A 19,239-nucleotide genomic window follows, 5' to 3' on the forward strand; every position below is an offset into this window, starting at 1 on the left:
ACAGCAATTTCTGCAAAGTAGAATTGAGGTTGTTGGATGGACAGAAAGATGAAGGTGGTTAAACTTGTTTCAGGCTGAGTAATGGGAAGCTGTCTGAACAAGGTGGCTTGTCCTCCTCCTCCTGAAGTGCTGGCTCCCGAGATACTTTAATGTTTGTTGTGCAATCAAGGGTGGCACGCAAGACCGAACATGAAATTACAAAGAAGTTGTTGTGCAGAATTTTCTTTGTGTAAAACTTGCTAGGATTGAAGCTTGGGCTAGTTGGTTCATGTTTGCAAAAGGAGGAGAAATGGTGCTAAATTTTGAGGTTACACAAGACAAAGAAAGGACAGCAATTGTGCTGATGTACATCTGAGTTTTATTTTTTGACATTGAGCACATTTATATTGTGGCAGTTATAAAATAAGAAAGAAAACAATACAACATGATTGGTGCCTATCCCTCTCGTCATCCTAAATAGCGCCAGAGTGGACGAAGGCAATGTAGCCAGAGTGGCGCTCACTAACACGTACAAAAATACCCAACCAATTGAGTGTGGGAACGCCTGCTATCATAGCTGAGTTGGTAGAGCATGAGACGCGCAAGTTGAAGGTTGTGGGTTCGGGCCGCACCAACGGCAAAGGTGTTTTTTCGTCCGCTGTGATTCACTTCAACTTATGTCATAATTATGACACTGTTGTTAAAAACAACACATTATGTCCCCTATGCCTTCGTTGGCTTAACTCTCTGTTGGATTCAGTTTTGTTCATGTCACATTAAAACTGAGCTGAGTGTTTTATGGCAATTAGTTATACTAAGTTCTCAGAGCAAAAAATAAATGAAGGGGCTCACTTCTTTGTTAGACAAAACCTATGATGCCAAGGAAGGCATAAGGGAGATCATTTGAAGTCTTTAATTGTAGTGTAGTAATTATGACATATATGGAAAGTGACAAGTCTGCTGCCTGAAGGGACTGAACCTACAATCTTCGGATAATGCATTCGATGCTCTACCAATTGAGTTACAGTGGGTCATTCTCTCATACACATCCACTTTACCGAACATCTGTGCAGGTAAATCTGTGCGTGTTAGCCAGCAAAGCTCGCAGCATGACGGCGAGTGTGGACACTCTTTTTTGCCAGTTGGCGTCGCATAGTACGTGCTCTTTTTACAGGCACAACTAAGAATACATACATGTAGCCTATTATGTGCACTGTCATAGTTTTGAGAGCTGATTCTCAGATATTGAACATTGAAAAGCAAAGTGATATACCTTTGCCAATTTTAGTCCCCATAGCAAACTTGCCAAATGGTCATCAAGTTATCACACTGGTACATGTAGTAACCTCTTTTCGTACTTTTATGGCTAAATGTTACTTTGGCACTGTGCTTCTCAGTTATGTTTATAATGAATGCTATTAATTGCCAATTTACTGAAAGATTGACATTAGAATTTGCATGCAGAAAACGGCGACGTCAGATTCAAGCCATGCCGTGTGCTTCAGCGGCACCACCGCCAGGTGGTAAGACCTGATAGTACATGCTTTCTAATAATAATAGATAACACTATAGCTTTCCATGTCCTTCCTATTGCGAAATTTTTGTCTTTGATGATTTCATGAGTTTAGTAGTAGTCTTACTTCATCAACATTTCAGCTTTTACAACATACAATATCTCTAAATGGGTCAAATTGTTGCATAAATGCCAGTTCTTTATAAAAGACTAACATCAAAATTTCTTTGTATTTATTCTGGCAAGCCTCTTTGCCTGCCACCACTACTAGAGCTTCTGAGGAGGAAATATGCAAAATTTTGACCCGCTTCATGTTAGTTTATTATCATTCCTGATAATAAACTAACATTATCATTCCTGATAATAAACTAACAAGAAAATATCTTTATATTTATTCAGGCGAGTCTTCTTGCCCGCCACCGCTCCTAGAGCTTCTGAAGAGAGAGATGAAGCAGCTGCAGGGCAGGGAACCAGAGGATGTCATGGCTTTCCTATGCGATGTGTATGGGCCGGAGAGTGCAAGGCATGCCATCGAGCTTCGGACCCGCAACCAGGCATCATCGCCTGCCTGGCACCAGTACAGAAATGGATTGGTGACGGCAAGCATTGCCCACGGTTGCATGACAAAAGCGAGAACATTCCTCCGGTCAAAGAAGAATGTGACGATTGATCCATTCCTCAAAGTGATCACCCAAAAAGCACAAGTCCGCACAACTGCCATGCGTGAAGGAGCAGAAAGGAGGCGATAGCACGGGATACTTACAAGCAATGATGGAAGCTCAGGGACAAGTGACCATCCAGACTGTGGGACTCGTTTTACACCCCGAGTTTCCCTTCATTTCTTGTTCTCCTGATGGTATTGTTTCCTTTTTTTGCAGATGTTGTCAAGGTAAAGAAATACTTTTAGAAATTAAGTGTCCATAAAGCTGGAAAACTCTAGACTTTGACCGCTTGGAGCCAAAACGAGAGTATATGACACAGCTTCAGGTACAGATGGGAGTTTGTGGGAAAATGCAGGCAGATTTTTTTGTCTACAATGCCCCCTTGTTGTTCTGCGGCACAACGGTAGATTTCGACAGCAGCATCTTTGAGGGCTTCAAGGATACTAATAGTGGAAATCTACAAAACAAAGGTACTTGGCGAACTTGTGACCAGGGTTGGGGGCTTGTAGGCAAGCCATTGTCAGTTAAGACCTGTGCTGTAGAATGATGCTTTTAATGATAGTAGGGGTGTGCAAGTGTCCGAAATTTCACATACAATTCAAATAATTTGTGTAGCTTAATTTGATTTGCAATTTCACTATTTGAATTTTTTCTATTAACTTTCCTTTTATTATGAGGTACAAAAGGTTTCATTAGGGCCTTTAAAGAGAAACAAATCCTGCAGTAATGTTGTTCTTGTGTAGGTCTTGGTGTAGTTCTAAATCCTGCGCTTAGTGCAGCTCCGCTACCGTGAAACCTGAGGAAGTGTGTAGCATGGACAATTCAGCGATTCCCATGGCACTTGCCACCGCCTCATCAACTGCGCACTTGCCTAGGCAGTGGTGGTGCCTAAAGCCCCTCCATGCGTTTTCCGTCGGCTATGTTAAGTAGCGCCAACTCGTCCTCCCCCTCTCCCTTTACACCGGCTCCCCACCTAGCGGAAGCCGAAGTGCCGCCATGATGTTTCTGCTGTTTTTCCGGTTGATGCACCTGCCCCATGCCTGCCCATGCCCTCACGACGCAGAAATACCGAGCGAAAACTCGCTCGGCGGCAGACAGTTTAAGACGAACTTCAAAACAACAACACTTGCAAAACGGAGAATGAAATATTTGCTTTCTCGCGTGTGCACATGCGTGCGCAGAAACAAGATGGAAGGAAAAAGCGGGAGGAAGTGGCTCAAGAATTTCCTTCCGGAAGCTCCGGTACTGGAAGTGGGCGTCGTCGTCGAAACAATAGATGGTGGTACTTAAGAAAGCGGCAGCAGACGTGATGGAGGGGCTTTAGTGGTGCCCTCTCGTGCGGCACGGGTATCAGCCACTTGTTTCAGAAGCGTTTTTCGTGATTTTAGGTAAACTATTGTGATTAATACTGTGTTATTTCTGTAGTTTATATTATTTTAGACATTGTTAGTTTATCTTGAACTGGTTTTGAGCATTGTTAGCCTTGTTTTAGGCCTGTATTGACCACTGCATCACCGTGTGACATGAGACAGTGGATGGACGACAAGCCGGGCCCCTAAAGAGCTACACACTTGAAACTTGTGCACATAAGAACCATTCCAGATGCTGCTGGAAAGCCACAGTTGTTGTGAAGGGGCACTGGTTTCAGAGCAAATATGCAAAACAAATGACTGCTGCTTCTTTAAAGTGGTACTGACACCAATTTTCGAAACTTAGTTTACTCCACCGTACAAATCTCCAGTATACAGAGATGGCTCTGAGCAATTGTGACGCTCAGTAAGTGCCAGTAAGATAATGTGTTTTGATTTTAGAGTCAATTTTTTCATGGTGCACCAACTGACATTGACATTATTGTGTCGTCGGGCTACAGTACCAATTTTGGTGACAGCAGGGCCATAGTCAGATACAACTTAGGAAGAAGTACACGGTATTTCCTCCTCAAATGCGGATGCACACAAGCCTGCACCATTGGTCATGCACTCCAGACTGACTGGATGTGGACTGGTGTGCACAGATGAATCACGAACAAGCCCTAATGGAAACTCTCCTGAAGTCCATTTCCAGACTGTTGTCATGAGCCGGATGGCTGGTAACGCCGCCTTAGGAGAGCATTGCCTAGTGCACTATTTAGTAAGCAGTAGTGTTTCTTCAGTTTAGCTGGACTATTTTCTTTAGTACTGGATGTGATTGGTGCCACACTTTAGTTAGTATTCTAGGTGGGGCATTCCCCAACTTCTTAAGTTTATCTGACTATAGTTGCGATGATGTCACATACCAAAAAATACAAAATTGACGCTTGTGCGTCACCAATACAGCCATGAAACAGAGCGGCTGTGGAAACGTCAAGATATTTTGTGCAAGCACGGCACTAGAAGCTTATGTTGTATTATGACGTCAGGGTACACTATGAACCAAAAGTAGATTTTAATAACGTTGTAATATAATTTTTAGGACACACCTGCACTCTAGTACATTTTTCTAGGTTCTTGAGAACTTGGCCTTTCATTTGACGCAAGAAACGAAGACGAAAATTTTTGGTGTCCGTATCCCTTGCAGCAATTAAAAAAGATTGTCTATTTTTAACATCTTGTATCTGCTAAATCATTGTTTGACGTAATTAATGAAACTTGTTACTTGGCCGGTCTCACCATCTTTACAGCTGTAAAAAATGTGTGGTGTTGTGTTCAACACTTTTCTATTTTGATAACACTTCATGTGCATCTCATGGCACGCTGCTTGATCTTTTTTCGCCACTGCCATTGACTGGCTGCACTAAATAACTGAAACCTATTGTCTTTTGTATTCAATTTACTGGAGCAGAATACATGCCTGGTTTCTTTCCATTCTTTATCCTTTGCTTTCCAAGAATCCACAGAACTTCAACTAGTCAAGGGGCATTTTCATGTGCACTTCTGAATTCAGCTCGATCTGTAAATGTAAGCTACACTGGGCTCAAGTAATGTGTTCAAGTAGACAGATACTGTAGCTGTTGCATGCTTCCCTGTGCAATATATTGTCACATGGAAGCTGTGCTACAATCATTGTAGCAGTATGTGATATTATTTAGGAGTTAATAAAGCATCGTTCTGATAAATCCAATACATGGATGCTTTGTTTCATCATTTAAGACATAATACAATGAGTGCTGTACTTGGTTCAAATAACATGATAAAAGACATCGGTTTACTTGTACTTGTTTATTTTCATTTTCTACACATGATGCTACATCATGCTTGATATTTCAACTTCATGCTAGACAACATAAATTGGTATGACATTTGTACAATGCTCATGTGACCCAAGATGAATAGTGCAACTGCTCTGCACAAAAAAATACAAAGCTGCAAAGATAAGCATACTGGTTTCGAGTCAGGTCTACAATATGAATGGTTGTTCCTGTAATCTACCATTACAATTAAGCATCTTATTACTCGTGATTTGTCCCCTTGCCCTGCTCTTCAGAACTTGTATTTGTCAAGGTACTGATGAAGTGTGAAACCTTTTTTCTTTTCTGCCTTTACATTTCTGTCTCTACTCATGCCGTATGGAAAATCTCGGCACATCACTTCGTTCGATCTGCTGCACGTAGGCAGCTGACAATTTTACGAGCACTATACTGGCTCAGTGGGTATGACATCATGCAGATGTACATAAAGAGATGGTGTCTGCATTTCAGTGGTAGCTGAGTACTTGCATACCACGCTTGGTTTACCTTAGGTGCTAACAAGTAACTGGCATGTCTTATTTTTGCTGAATAATATTCCCAAAAAATTAAACTGCCCGGCCACGGCGCCCGCTTTTCGATGGAGGTGAAATGCCAGAGACCCGCGTATTTAGATTTAGGTGCATGTTAAAGAACATGAGATGGTTAAAATTCCCTGAGCCCTGCACTTTGGCATCCCTCATTATCATATCGTAGTTTTGAGGTGTAAAACCACGCAATCATATATGAAAAATTAAACTTGGCCGATTCCAAAGAGCTAAAATAACACCTCGATTTTGAGAGTTGCTCAGGATAGGCGTTCCAAGTTCAGAATGCCTTGAGCTCACATGATGCCGTGATGAAAGGTAGGCTAATCCCCAACAAAAATGTGTAATCCATAGTCATGTGATGGAACTTCTCATGTGTTGCTGACATTAGCGTAAAAAGTGAACGATAAAAATAGGGGTGTGCGAATATTCAAAACTTTGACTAGGTATGTATTCGATTCACAAGACCCTCACTATTTTTAATATTCAAACACCACAAAAGTTATAAGTATTGAAATCAGCACGAAGAATTACATACTTGTGCTAAATTTCAGAAAATTTGATGCACAAATAGACAAATTAGTTTCAGTAGCCATATTCTCTTCATCTCCAGTGTGCTTTTCCAAATGCTGTGTCAGTATTCAAGTGTAGTGGCCAGAGCATGACATTGTCTATGAGGCCATGCACGTTGTTGCAATAGACTGCCGAAATTATACTGAACAAAACCGCCGAAAAAAATGGAGAGCCACTGCAAAAATTAATTTAAAAACATCTAAAAATAAGTAAATCCGCCATTATTCTAGTTTCCGAACGTAAAGCACCTGCAATGAACATCGTGTCAATCAGTTGTTGATTGTTCCAGTTGAGAAAGCAAGCTTAGAGGATTAAATCATGACAAGATTAACACATAAGCACGTGTGTCTAACCAGCGGCTGTTTTCGTTGTCTGGAGGAATGGTCACATGCATAACAATGTCGCTGCTTCCAGAAAATATTGAGCAGAGATCCTTCCTTCGTGACAACATAAACTCCAGATGTCGTACTGCCAAGCAATAGTGCTCTACAATGCATTAATTTCCTGTATGTTATTTGCTGTACAAGACTTGCTTTTTTATGTCTGGTTGGTGAAAAAATTTTTGCCATAGTCGGTAGTTGTACTGTTAGTATGCAAAGATATTAGAAAAATATTCGATGCACACTTTGTTTTCATTACTTGAATTCACTTCACAATTGAAAATTTGATGTTCGTACACCCCCATATAAAGCGTGAGCCCCAGTTGAAAAGGTTACACGAAAGTTAATTTCATCTGTAAATACTAAAACATAGGTGCTTCATAATTTAGACATGCATACAGACTGAGAATTAAACTATATTGGTCTTGTTGACGTAGGTAACCCAACCGCAGTTCTATATTGCAGACACATCAAATGTACCAAAGAAAGATTGTCCCTTGGTGTCTATAAAAAGCGGTGGGGGGCAAATACAGATGCTGACAGGTTAGTGATCCCTGCAACCACTGTCATTACGTTATCTAGTTGTCCTACCATTCTCCATGGAACTCTTGTAGACAAAATTTTGAAAATTGTCATGCGCTGAATGACACGCTCAACGTGCACCCTTGCTGATGCTATTTTCTGAGTACGTACAGCATCACCTTTTGTCATTTGTTGCCCTTTCTTTAAAGGTGGCCGAATTAGTTCAATTAGCCTTTCTGCACAACAGTCATCAATGAGGAAGCCACGGTCTGCCATCACTGCGTCTGACACAGGATCGAGGTTATCAAGGAGCTTGCTTTGCTCAAAAATAGTTTTGTCCGAGATACGACCACCATAACCTTGTGTCACCTGAGCAATCACACCACCCGGTGTTACAGTGATCATGTATTTGCATGTGAATGTCTTATACACAGAATAGCACCTCAGTGCACACTGAAGGCAATTTGGCTGGGAAACAGGTATTTCTGTGCAGTCTACAATAATTCTAACATTACTGAATTGTCTGAAGTGAGTTGGCATGTTTTCCACGATCTCTTCTTTCAACGGCAGCATTACAACCGATGACAACATTTGAGCAAGAATTCCAATTGTTTGTGTTATGGTATTGGTGCATGTCGTGAGGGAGCATCCAAACATGTGTTTAAGTAATGTGTTTGAGATGTTGTGTTTTAACTTGATCAGGGTTAGTACAATTCTTTCTTCAGCTGTCAGGCGGCTCCTGCCATGTACTTGCTGCACCTGAAGGTAACATCCAACCAGGCTTTCCAGTAATTCCATGGATGGGAGTCCTGTGTATGACGTAATGTTGGTGTCGTCTAAGGTGTCCACAAATTTATGTGTAAATGCCCCCGTGTGTACTTGAGAACCCTTGTCCTGTCTTGATAGAGCACTGCCACCAAGAGCCATTTCAATAGGCACACTTGCGGCGTCTTCTTCTTCTGCAGTGGCTTCTGCTTTATGCCTGTCACATGAAACCTGAGGATAAATCAACCACCCACACATTGACGTTATTCGCAGAAGGCTAGAGCAAGTGGTGTTACAACATACTGGTCGACACTTAGGCTTTGAGTTTATTAGGTGTTAGACAAGGGGCCAAATTTACTCATGAAACTGAGTAAATTCTGTTCACCTGTGTTGGTAAAGCTCCCATTTTGCTAGATGAAGGCCCACGTGCTCTGTCATCTTGAAAACTGGGTACAGCACTTGGCTGTGGTTGGACATCATCCTGATTTCAATAAAACAAACAACGCTCGCTGCATGCATCAAATAGCTTACACTTGTCACCAGATCTCTGCTACAGAAGGTCAGATTATTTTTTGCGTTTCCATGAGGTTGAGTAAACTTCGCTCACCTGCGCAGGTAAGTCACCCATTTTAAGATGCGAAGGCTCCTTGTGTGAACTGTTGCCTTGAAATCTTGACACATCACTTGCCTTTGGTGCCTCATTATCCTGAGTTATAAATAAAACAAACAAAAAGCACTTGCTGCATTCATAAAATACCGCTTACGGGTAACTGGATCTCTGCTACATATATTCAGGCTACTTTACACTTACCTCTGCTGACCGCCGTGTCCTCCTTTCTAATCGTTCTGCGCTGAGCTGTTGGAGGCGGGCTGCTTTTTCGGCATCGTGTACAGATGACTGTGGCAGATTTTGACTTGGGACAGCAGTCCGCTTTAGTCGTCTTCTTACACATGGGAAGTCTGAAATTATTCATATTATATTGCCCAATTTAACTTCGTTTTACAGACAAAAAGGCAAATACTGAAAGCATGCCATTTACATGTGAATGAGCCGTGCAGCATTTAAAAGCAAGGTGTGCACGAGTAGTGAGAGCCATTGGCGTAGCCGGAGGGGGGGGGGGGGAGGTAACCCCTTTTCCACCCTTCGAAACTTCATGCGTATGTATACGCGCACATTACACAAGCACGACTAACATACCTAAAGGGTGGTGATCCCCACCCCGCCCCCCAAAATATGCCTGGCTACGCCCCCAGTGAAACTATTAATAAATTTGAGAAGTGAATAACTAATCGAAGTAAATTAACCACGTTAGGTTTCCGGAAATTAGCGTCGTTTATTCAGTGGTATGGTAATAATTGCATCACTCTGAAACAAGCCTATTACAACATAATTAAGTTGCGCTGCACTGTGTCGGAAAGGTACCAAGCGGTGCGGGCGCAAGTTGAACGCCCGGTAAGCTTCTTGCTCTTAAATTTCATCCGAGCTGACAAACCAAAACAGGCAGTGCGCCGCGTTAATTAGAACACAGCATCGCCTGTAGACACCGCAGAGAAAACGCAGGCGTAACCACCGTACCTTTGTCCATTATAAATATATTTCAGGTTTCACTACTACAGTGCGCGCGGACAAAACGTACGTCAGTGACAGGGGCGTAGCGAGAAATTTTTCGGGGTGGTCCCAACCATTGTTTATCTGTCTTCGTGCATGTGCTTGAATAGCGCGTGTATATACACACACGCAAAATCGAAAATTTTCGGAGGTGGGAGCGGTTTGACCTCGCCGCCTACTCCAGTGGTCTGCCAGAATATTACTGCAGCTTAATTTCAGAATGAGCAGCACTACGACTTGTGCAGAAAATAAGTATAAGCGAAAAATACACTCGCACATATAACGCAACTAATGTACTAAAGCGCTTTCGTATATAGACGAAACTATACTCCGTTTATGAGAAGCCCGAATATTAAAAAAAACACGCACACACGTTAAATAATGGTGTGCTCACCTGAGAGAATGAAGTCGTCTCGAGCGAAGTGATTAGAACAAACCACCATAGTGCCGGTCACCTTCATTCCAATGCGTAAGTTTCTGATCCACGCCGTTCTCCGTTGCGCGTCGTCTGCATCCTTCGGGAAGTGATGGAACGATACGTTGCCACCTTTCCAGCGCGATGCCACGCATTGTGGCACACAGCAATGTTCTTTGGAGATCGCTTTCTTCTTTTTCGGGCTCGCGCGCGGCGGCATGGCGAAAATAAAGGAACTGTGCGGCCGCTATCACGACGCGCGCAACGTGATACCATATCTCCTTTCAAGGTTGACCCTGTTAGGGCCGTTTCCAGGCGCGCGCGCCCGCTAGGTGGCGAGCGCTCAGTTGGAATCGCGAATTAAAGGAACAGACCACCTAATACTTACCTAGTGATGTTGCCCCTCAGATATGCGTAATATTTACTTTTTGATCGACAACGTTCACAAGTATGAACAGCCGTACCAGTTCAAGATGGGTGGGCGGTAAGCAAGTGGTTCAACTTTGGTCAGGTCGCTGAATTGGGGACAGACAGACAAACAGAAAAACAGACCAAAATTATTGCGTTTAAGTTCCCCAAGAAAGACTATCGTCTTTAATAACCACTTATAGCATAGCCACCTGTAGCATATTGAGCGCGAGCGCGCGCCAGGAAGAAGTCTTCTTTTTCTTGTTCTTCGAGCGCCTTGATGATGATATTAAGCGCGGAGCACTTTAGGGGCCCGGGCTGTGGTATGCTGTCGTCGCTTGGTGTAACGCAGGCAAAACCACGTATAAAAATAGAAAAAAAAAGCGGAAGCAAGCGAGAAATAGAAAGAGAAAGAAAGAAAGCGAAAAGATAGGAAGAAAAACAGAAATAAATAGAAATAAAAAACAAAAAAGACAGAAAAACTGACAAAGAGAAAAGGAAAGAAAGAGAGGAGGAAAGAAAGAGAACCGAAGAGCAACAAAGAAGGCTGCTCAGCTCCGCACTTTCTTCAGGCTTGGCGAAGCTGCCTTAATTTTTAATTTCGGGAAACTTGTGCCAAAGTGCTCCTTGCGCTAACCTTCTGATAAGCAGCGTCGCGAGAAAAATCCTAGAGACCTCAGGAGCGCCTACAAAACCGCATCGCTGCGCCTTCTGGCGGCTTCAGGGCTATGTTCGAGAGCGTGCTCGTGGCCTCCGCGATTAGCTCCGGCAACGCACCGTTCATAGCAACGGTGCGTTGCCGGAGCTAATCGCGGAGGCCACGGCGTGCACAGTGTGCGAGCGTCCTTTAAAACCTGATAGAATGCTTGTTTTCTCGCTGTAAAGCATGCTCACCTGCACAGCTGCACACTTTTTTTGTCGATGCTGTGGCTAACGATGATAGGATCTTTTTGCGAAGAAGTCTGAAGCGCCCGCGAGGCTCTGTGGTAGAACACTCGACCTTCAAGCAGAGTGCCTGGGTTCAAATCCCGCTCGAACACTTTTTTTTATTTTCTCTCATCGTGTGCGATAGCTGCGACGGACACCGGCAGCGGCGGACAACTATACGCCACCAAAATCGGCTGTTGTTGTGAACTCATTACAGCGCACGCTTTAAAAGTCGTGAGCGCCTACGAGCTCTATTGATCCTGATTTCTTTCGGTTGCAACTTATCTTCACAGTAAAACAGTCTACATTGACACTGTCTACAATGAAATACCGTAATAGGTGCGTATAGGCTCACCATTGCTTACGGTTCAACCTTGTAGGTTTTTCCGAGCGAAATGTCTTTATATCGGCGTCTTCTTTCCGGCAGAAATTCTTTAAAGCAAGAGAGAAAAATAAATCTCGTTATTGCCCAATTAACCGAAGAATGGGCAGTTTCCAATAACAAGTTGCAGTCTCGGAATCTTGCAGCAATTTACATTTATCATGACACGAAAGAAAGGATAACCGAGTGTTTACTACGCAATTAAAGCCGTGCACTTAACATTTTGATTACGGCACAACATTGGAGGGAACACCCGCCACGGTGGCATAGTGGTTAGGGTGCTCGACTGCTGACCCGAAGGTCGCGGAATCAAATCCCGACCGCTGCGGCCGCATTTAATGGTGGCGAAATGCTTGACGCCCGTGTACTTAGATTTAGGTGTACATTAAAGGACCCCAAGTGGAGATTTATGTGCACGTTAAAGGCCCCCAGGTGGTCGAAATTTCCGGAGCCTTCCACCACGGTGTCTCTCAAAACCACATCGTAGTTTTGGGACGTAACAGGTCAACAATTATTATTATTCCTGGAGGGATCGGATGGTATAAAATTGTACCGGATTAGTCTAAGATTCTTCCAACCTTTCCCATGGGCAGATGCAGCACGCCTCAAGCTTAAACTTGGTATTGGACCTCTAAGCCTTCCAACTGCGGCGCGGTTAACATCGAGCCAAAAACACGTCTTGCAAGATGAAACGCTTTAACAGAACTAGAAAAAAAAGATAAGAAGAGGGCGAGCCAGCGCTGCCACGTGAGCACGCGTCAGCTCGTGAGGAGCATCCATAATGATGATGTTTGGTCATCTGTAGACGAATGACGAAGAAAAGGAAGTCACAACACTTGGCATAAGAGCCACTAAGCGTCGAGCTGCCCCTTACTCCTCGAAATCCGTTCTCTTACATAGACTGAAAACAAAAAAATGTCAAGATCACAGTCCATCGAAGAAGGAAGATTTCTTAAAAGACAGCATTCTCCAGAAAGCTGTTGAAACTGCTGGTTTACAGTCAACATAGGTTCATTAAAAGTACTACAGTGGAATTGCCGATCAATTTTTTCCGCAGCAAATGATTTGTTACACCTTTGTGCAGAACTTTCTCCAGATTTAGTTCTATTGCAAGAAACCTGGCTTTCTACAGAAAAAAGTTTCAATCTAAATAACTACCATTGCTTTCGTTTGGATCGCCCTTCTTGTCGAGGGGGCTTAGCGTGTTTTATCTCTAAAAACATCTGTCATAAAGCGAAGATTACCCACCATTCCATATCTACAGAAAGTGAAATATTGGCAGTAGACGTAAATATTCCTGGCTGGACACCGTTTTCCATAGTCAATGTATATTTTCCTGCAGGCGTTACGAGTACTAATTCTCTGGATTCCGCACTAGCAGCATGCAGAAAGAACATAATAATAGCAGGAGATTTTAACTCTCACCACATATCGTGGGGTTACCGATCCGATGCAGGTGGTAAACGGCTGCTAGAATGGTCCAGTTTGAATGGTCTTCAGTGTGTGAATTCCAGAACCCCTACTTATGTATCTGGCCTATCACGTTCTGTCATAGACCTGACCTTTTCAAGCTCCGGTTGCATCATTTCGTCTTGGTCGGCCATCACTTCGGCCACAAACAGTGATCACCAACCAATATTTTTTGAAATAGCGTGCCCACTTACGTCATTAAGCAAATGTGTTCGCAATTATGTCAATTACAACAAATTTAAAGATTCATTACGGTCACTCTTAAACAAGCAAACAGGACTAAGTGACCAAGTAAAGGCACTTAATTTCTGTCAACTATTAGGAGATAGTATGAAAAAAGCTCAATTCAGTGTGCAGTCAACTAAAGGCGGCGCTCATGCGCCATGGTGGAATCCTGACTGTGATCGCGACTACAGGCGACGTAAAGCAGCTTGGAAAAATTACTTTACAACCAGTGTCCACGTAACTGGAAAGATTATAAATATGCTGCTGCTACATTTAAACAGACTATTAGCAAAGCCAAAGAAGATTATAACTCCAAACGATACAGGTATATGTCAGAGACAAAAAATAAGAAAGCATTATTTAGGTTTCTGAGACACAAAAAGATTGTTCCCCCACCAATAAATTTAGAATCAGCTTGTTTATCAGCCGTAGAATTGGTTCAGTCACTGGAAACAGTTGCGAAAGGATTGGAGTGTCGCTTCAGATCGGTGTTACCCTACCATTTGTCTGTTACAGAAAAAGCCAACGAATATAAGGCAGCGACCTTAGAAGAAATAACGGAAGTAGTAAAGTCACTGCCAGGCTCAGCACCGGGCCCAGATAATATAACTGCAGCCATGATAAAAATTATGTTTGATTTATCTCCCATCGATCTCTGTAACTTTCTAAATTTTTCTATAGAAAATGCCTGGATTCACCCAGAGTGGAAAGTTGCCAAAGTAGTACCGCTACTTAAAAAACAGGGCGCTGGTTATGCAATAGATAACATTCGGCCTATTTCCCTCACGTCGAACCTCGTAAAACTAATAGAGCGATTGTTATATAGACATCTTGAAGAATGGATTGAAGCAAAACATATACTGAATGAATCGCAAATTGGATTCCGCCCTGGACGCTCTATTTGGTGTGCCCATGTTGATTTGGAAAGTAGAATTAAACTTGCTCGGCACAAAAAACAGTATGCCGCCCTAGTGACCTTAGATATTGCGAAGGCATATGACAGCGTAGAACACGCCATCTTGATTAGTAAACTCCGAAGTGTAAATGTTCCTGAATATATAATTGCATGGATACAAAATTTTCTAAGTGGACGCACATTTTATTGCTCGCAGAATGGGTTATCTTCTCAAAAATACAAACAAACAAGGGGAGTTCCTCAAGGGTCAGTTCTCTCGCCCATTTTATTCAACATATTACTAAGTTCGATTCCGTCGCGTAACGACGTGCAAGTGTATGTATACGCGGATGATATTGCATTCTTTGCATCCTCCAGTGATATACATTCGCTGTACAACATTTTACAGTCATATTTGAATGAGATCGAAATATGGCTTAATGACCTGAATTTGTCTCTGAATGTTAACAAAGTGCTCTTCTTGCTTTTCCATTGACTTTCCCCGTGCATATCGCACTTATGTACGGCCAGGCCTTTATTCCGCAGGTCGATTCATTAAAATATTTGGGCATAATATACACGCCTAATCTTAATTGGAGCTCGCACATTGAGTACATTGCAGCTAAAGGTTTACGTGCAATTGGATTATTAAGACGAATCAGCAGCACTCGTTTTGGAATGCGTAGAAAAACATTGTTAATGATCTATTGCATGTATGTACGTCCAATATTAGAGTTTGGATGCATTTTGTTCTGTGGGGGACCTGCTTATAAATTACGCCCTCTTCTAACTATAGAACGTGAGGCGTTACGTTTATGTCTCGGACTTCCAAAATTTGTAGCTAATAATATACTTTACCATGAAACAAACCTGCCATGTCTTCAAACTAGGTTTAGGATTTTAACAGTTCAAACATTTCTAAACATATATGCCTCCCAACACAGACGCTCCCAATATGTATTTCTTAGAAAGCCATCCACATTTTTTGAAAGTGAATGGTCCCGACTACATCGCCCTCAAATAACTTTCGTGCAAAAGCTCCTGGAGCCATTACAAGTGACATTTAGTGAGATAATCTACCCAAACGCACTCAAACACACTGCAGTAATAGAATATGACGACATATTTCCAAAAAATGCTAAGTTATTGCCCATTAGATATTTAAATGGGTTGTTGGAAGACCACCTTAAAAACGTACGGATAAATTCAGTAATAGCCACAGATGCTTCTGTTACTGATGAGAAGGCAGGGGTGGGAATTTATTCAGCAGCACTAAATTGGTCATTTTCCCTCCGTTTGCCCGACTTCACACCAATATTCCAGGCAGAATTAATCGCAATTATTCTTGCTCTGCGGAAACTCCCAGCACATATCTCTTCAGCAGTTATATTAACGGATTCCTTGTCTGTGTGTACGGCATTAACAGTGCCACAGCCATCAAGCTGCCTAACAGAATTTTACTCATATATGCCCAATCACGTACGGCACGTCCGGTTGGTTTGGGTACCAGGCCACACTGGACTGATATTAAATGAAGCGGCGGACACTCTGGCGGCAGCATCCCTTAAAGGACCGGTCATAAATGTTCTGAGGCCGTCTTCTAATAACACGATCGCACGATTCCGAAATTTTTGTCTGCAAGAGGAACGCACTAAATCTTCCGTCCTAAACAATACATATTTTCAGCACCTAAGGTTTTCGTGGAATAGCACATGGTGTAGTACAAGGCAATTGGAAGTAACGTTAACTAGACTGCGATGCAGAATACCGTCACTAAATTTTTATTTACACAGGCCTGGTTTCGTTCCTTCCCCTAACTGTAATTATTGTAATCAAGCGGAAACAATAGAGCACTACTTCACAGAATGTCGAAGATACCAAAACATAAGGCAAAGACTTCTAAAACCTCCTTTTCACAACTTGGCCTTGAGCTTTCCACATCAGTATTACTCTCCCTGGGGGCGTCGGCACTAGGGCAATGCAACAGGGGCATATATGATGCCATATTCATTTATATTAAAGAAACAAAGAGACTGCCATGTTAATATTATAAGTAGAAATATATCTTTTCATTCCCTTACTTAAATTTCTGTAATTGCTTATTTATTTAATTTTATTATTTAACAATCGTTTAATTAACATTTCATTAAAGAAAAAAAAAAGAACCAAAATTGCCCAAACATTTTTTTTTCTTTACTATAAATTATCTTTTTCGCATATTCATTTTAACTTATTTTTTCACAAAGTCTACTGCCGCACGCTTCGTGGCCGATCCCCCGTAGTGGGTTGGGCTATTCCCCCAAGGAACCAACCAACCAACCAATCAGCTATGTCTCACTAAAGCCTTCAAGCGCGTTCGCTCCAAATTTCAAGTAACTCACGCAACAATTTACAAGCTCGGTGTGCCTGGCCAAGAGCAGTAAAGCATGGGCGTGGCTCAAACGTGTAGACGGGGGCAAGCAGCATTTATTGCAGTGTTGAATAAAGAATTATGGTTTGAGTCTGTGTACGTGTGTCGATTTCGTTCACACCCCGTCTGCCAATCTTAATGGTTTAACTGATATGAATAAAAGATATTACTGCATACGGCCACTCTGTGGGCCTATGGTTTTATGTGTGCGCTCAGGAGAGGGCTGCCTGTGGGGCCCGACCAGGCTAGTGCCCCTGCCCCGTCACAACATTGATCAAGTCACATCGATCGTCACAACATCGGTCTGTGAAGGCACTACAGCAGCCACTGTAACTTCGACACACAGGGGCAGGAGGCGAAACTTATACAGGGACAACCGTATCCTGAGTTGATACGGTGACTTCCCTTTGCCACACCAAGGCACCGCTTCGTGTGCTCAACACGAACCTCACAAGCACCAACACGCATGCACACTGAAATGTGCATTCGGGCTCGCGCACGCCCACATGTAAGGTGGCATGATAGCGTAAGCCAGCACTTACACTTCCAAAAGCAATGGCGAAAAGCTTGTCCAAGGTGAGATCCGGGTTGTCGTGCAGAAGTATCTTCTCCGCGTCCGGCTTGCTTTTCATCTTCCAACTCTCGGCCTTGGATTTGTACAGCTGCAATGAAAAAAAAAAGCATTTTTTCATTATCACAAAAAGAAACCGAACGTATTTGAGAAAATTGTTATGCACCACCCAAACGACCTTAGATAGAAGGAATTACAATGTATTGAAGTTCGATAGTAAAATGAGACTCTTAGTATATACTGCGCGCTTCTTGGGGCAGCAGCGAAGTGCCCGATTCACTTGAAAAAAATGTACCTGCGCACCATTCTTAGATAAGGCGCAGTTCTATAAAAAGAGGCGGAAATTACTCCCGAAGGACAGAGTGTATTAGTCACATTTGCTATAAAGGCAAGAGTTGCCTGGTGAACCACGACTCGCACAGCTCAAGATTCCGCGGCGGCTGCATTTTCGATGGAGGCGAAAATGTTTGAGGCCAGTGTACTTAGATTTAGGTGCACGTTAAAGAACCCTAGGCGGTCGAAATTTCCGGAGCCCTCCACTACGGCGTCCCTCATAATCATATCGTGGTTTTGGGACGTTAAACCCCAGATATTATTATTAGTATTACAGCTCAAGATTTGATTTTCTCATTTTGGCGCCAATGTCTCCTGTGTTCTGCTTTGTTTTCCTCTCTCTCTCTCTCTCTCTCTCTCTCTTTGTTTGTGTGCACATGTGTGCGTGTGTGTATGTGCGTGCGTGTGTGTGCGTGTGTGTGCGCGCGCGTGTGTTATCAGTCTACAACTCCCCCCACTCCACCCCTCACGCTACGAGTACGTTACTCCGTATAACGAACGACTAGCCGACAGGCCTCATGCTCCAAAGAACATGGACCGCCGGCGTGATTAACCATATACAAAATTTAGTAAATTGCCTCTCGACATGACGCAAGAGTAATGTTCATTGCAGTTCATTTACATACATTAAGTCAAATGTACGTAACGGCACTGAAACCATAGATCGGCAAAAAATGTGGAGCTCACTCAGACTCACTCATGAAATATATTTTGAGCTTAGAACTCAGACTCACCAAACTTTTCATCAACAGGACTCACTCGGACTCAGACTCACTGAAATTTTTCTCAGCCGGACTCACTCGGACTCAAACTCACCAAAATATTACTTGCTCGAACTCACTCAGACTCACGGCTCTGTCTGAGTCTGAGTCGACTCATGAGCCGGTTAGTGTATAAATAGCTTTTTCGACCATGATGTTAATCCTCTTTAACACCAATATCTCGCGTAATTGCTCTACTTGGCACCGTTCGATCTCGTGCCTTCAAATATGAGTTATCAGTGGTTGCAATCCAGTAAGGACATTTTTACTGAAAGATGTGACTGACACGAGACATTTTTATCAAGAACTTCCTGTGAAAGAGTTTGCGAGGGGGGGTGGGGGAGGCCAACATTCACCCCCCCCCCCCATACGTAACTCACGCCTCTGATTGATAAATATAGCGCTGGTGTACCAACGCTAGTGCTTTGAAGTATGTGTGAGTCGGCAGGAGTATAAACGTGAGCCGACATAAGAATGCTGAAGTTGTGTATATAGAACGATAGGTCGGCAAAAAAGTGTCAAGCTCGCTCAGACTCATTCAAGAAATCTATTTTGCGCTTAGGGCTCACTCGGACTCAAATTCACCAAAATTTTCTTTTACCGGACTCACTCGGACTCAGACTCCCTAAAATTTTTCTCAACCAGACTCACTCGGACTCAAGCTCACCAAAGTATTATTCACCTGGACT

At 42.9% G+C, this 19,239-nt stretch overlaps 1 protein-coding gene across 1 annotated transcript; it reads right to left on the bottom strand.

Annotated features, from left to right (window-relative positions):
• Positions 1 to 7,361: 7,361 nt before the first annotated feature.
• On the bottom strand, positions 7,362 to 7,919 carry LOC125756532 (uncharacterized). The gene has a single exon (XM_049411398.1). It carries the CDS (start codon positions 7,917 to 7,919, stop codon positions 7,362 to 7,364), a length of 558 nt encoding a protein of 185 aa, XP_049267355.1.
• Between the last annotated feature and the right edge of the window lie 11,320 nt (positions 7,920 to 19,239).

This window comes from Rhipicephalus sanguineus, unplaced genomic scaffold (genome assembly GCF_013339695.2).
Source record: "Rhipicephalus sanguineus isolate Rsan-2018 unplaced genomic scaffold, BIME_Rsan_1.4 Seq1162, whole genome shotgun sequence".
NCBI classification, from domain to species: Eukaryota; Metazoa; Arthropoda; class Arachnida; order Ixodida; family Ixodidae; genus Rhipicephalus; species Rhipicephalus sanguineus.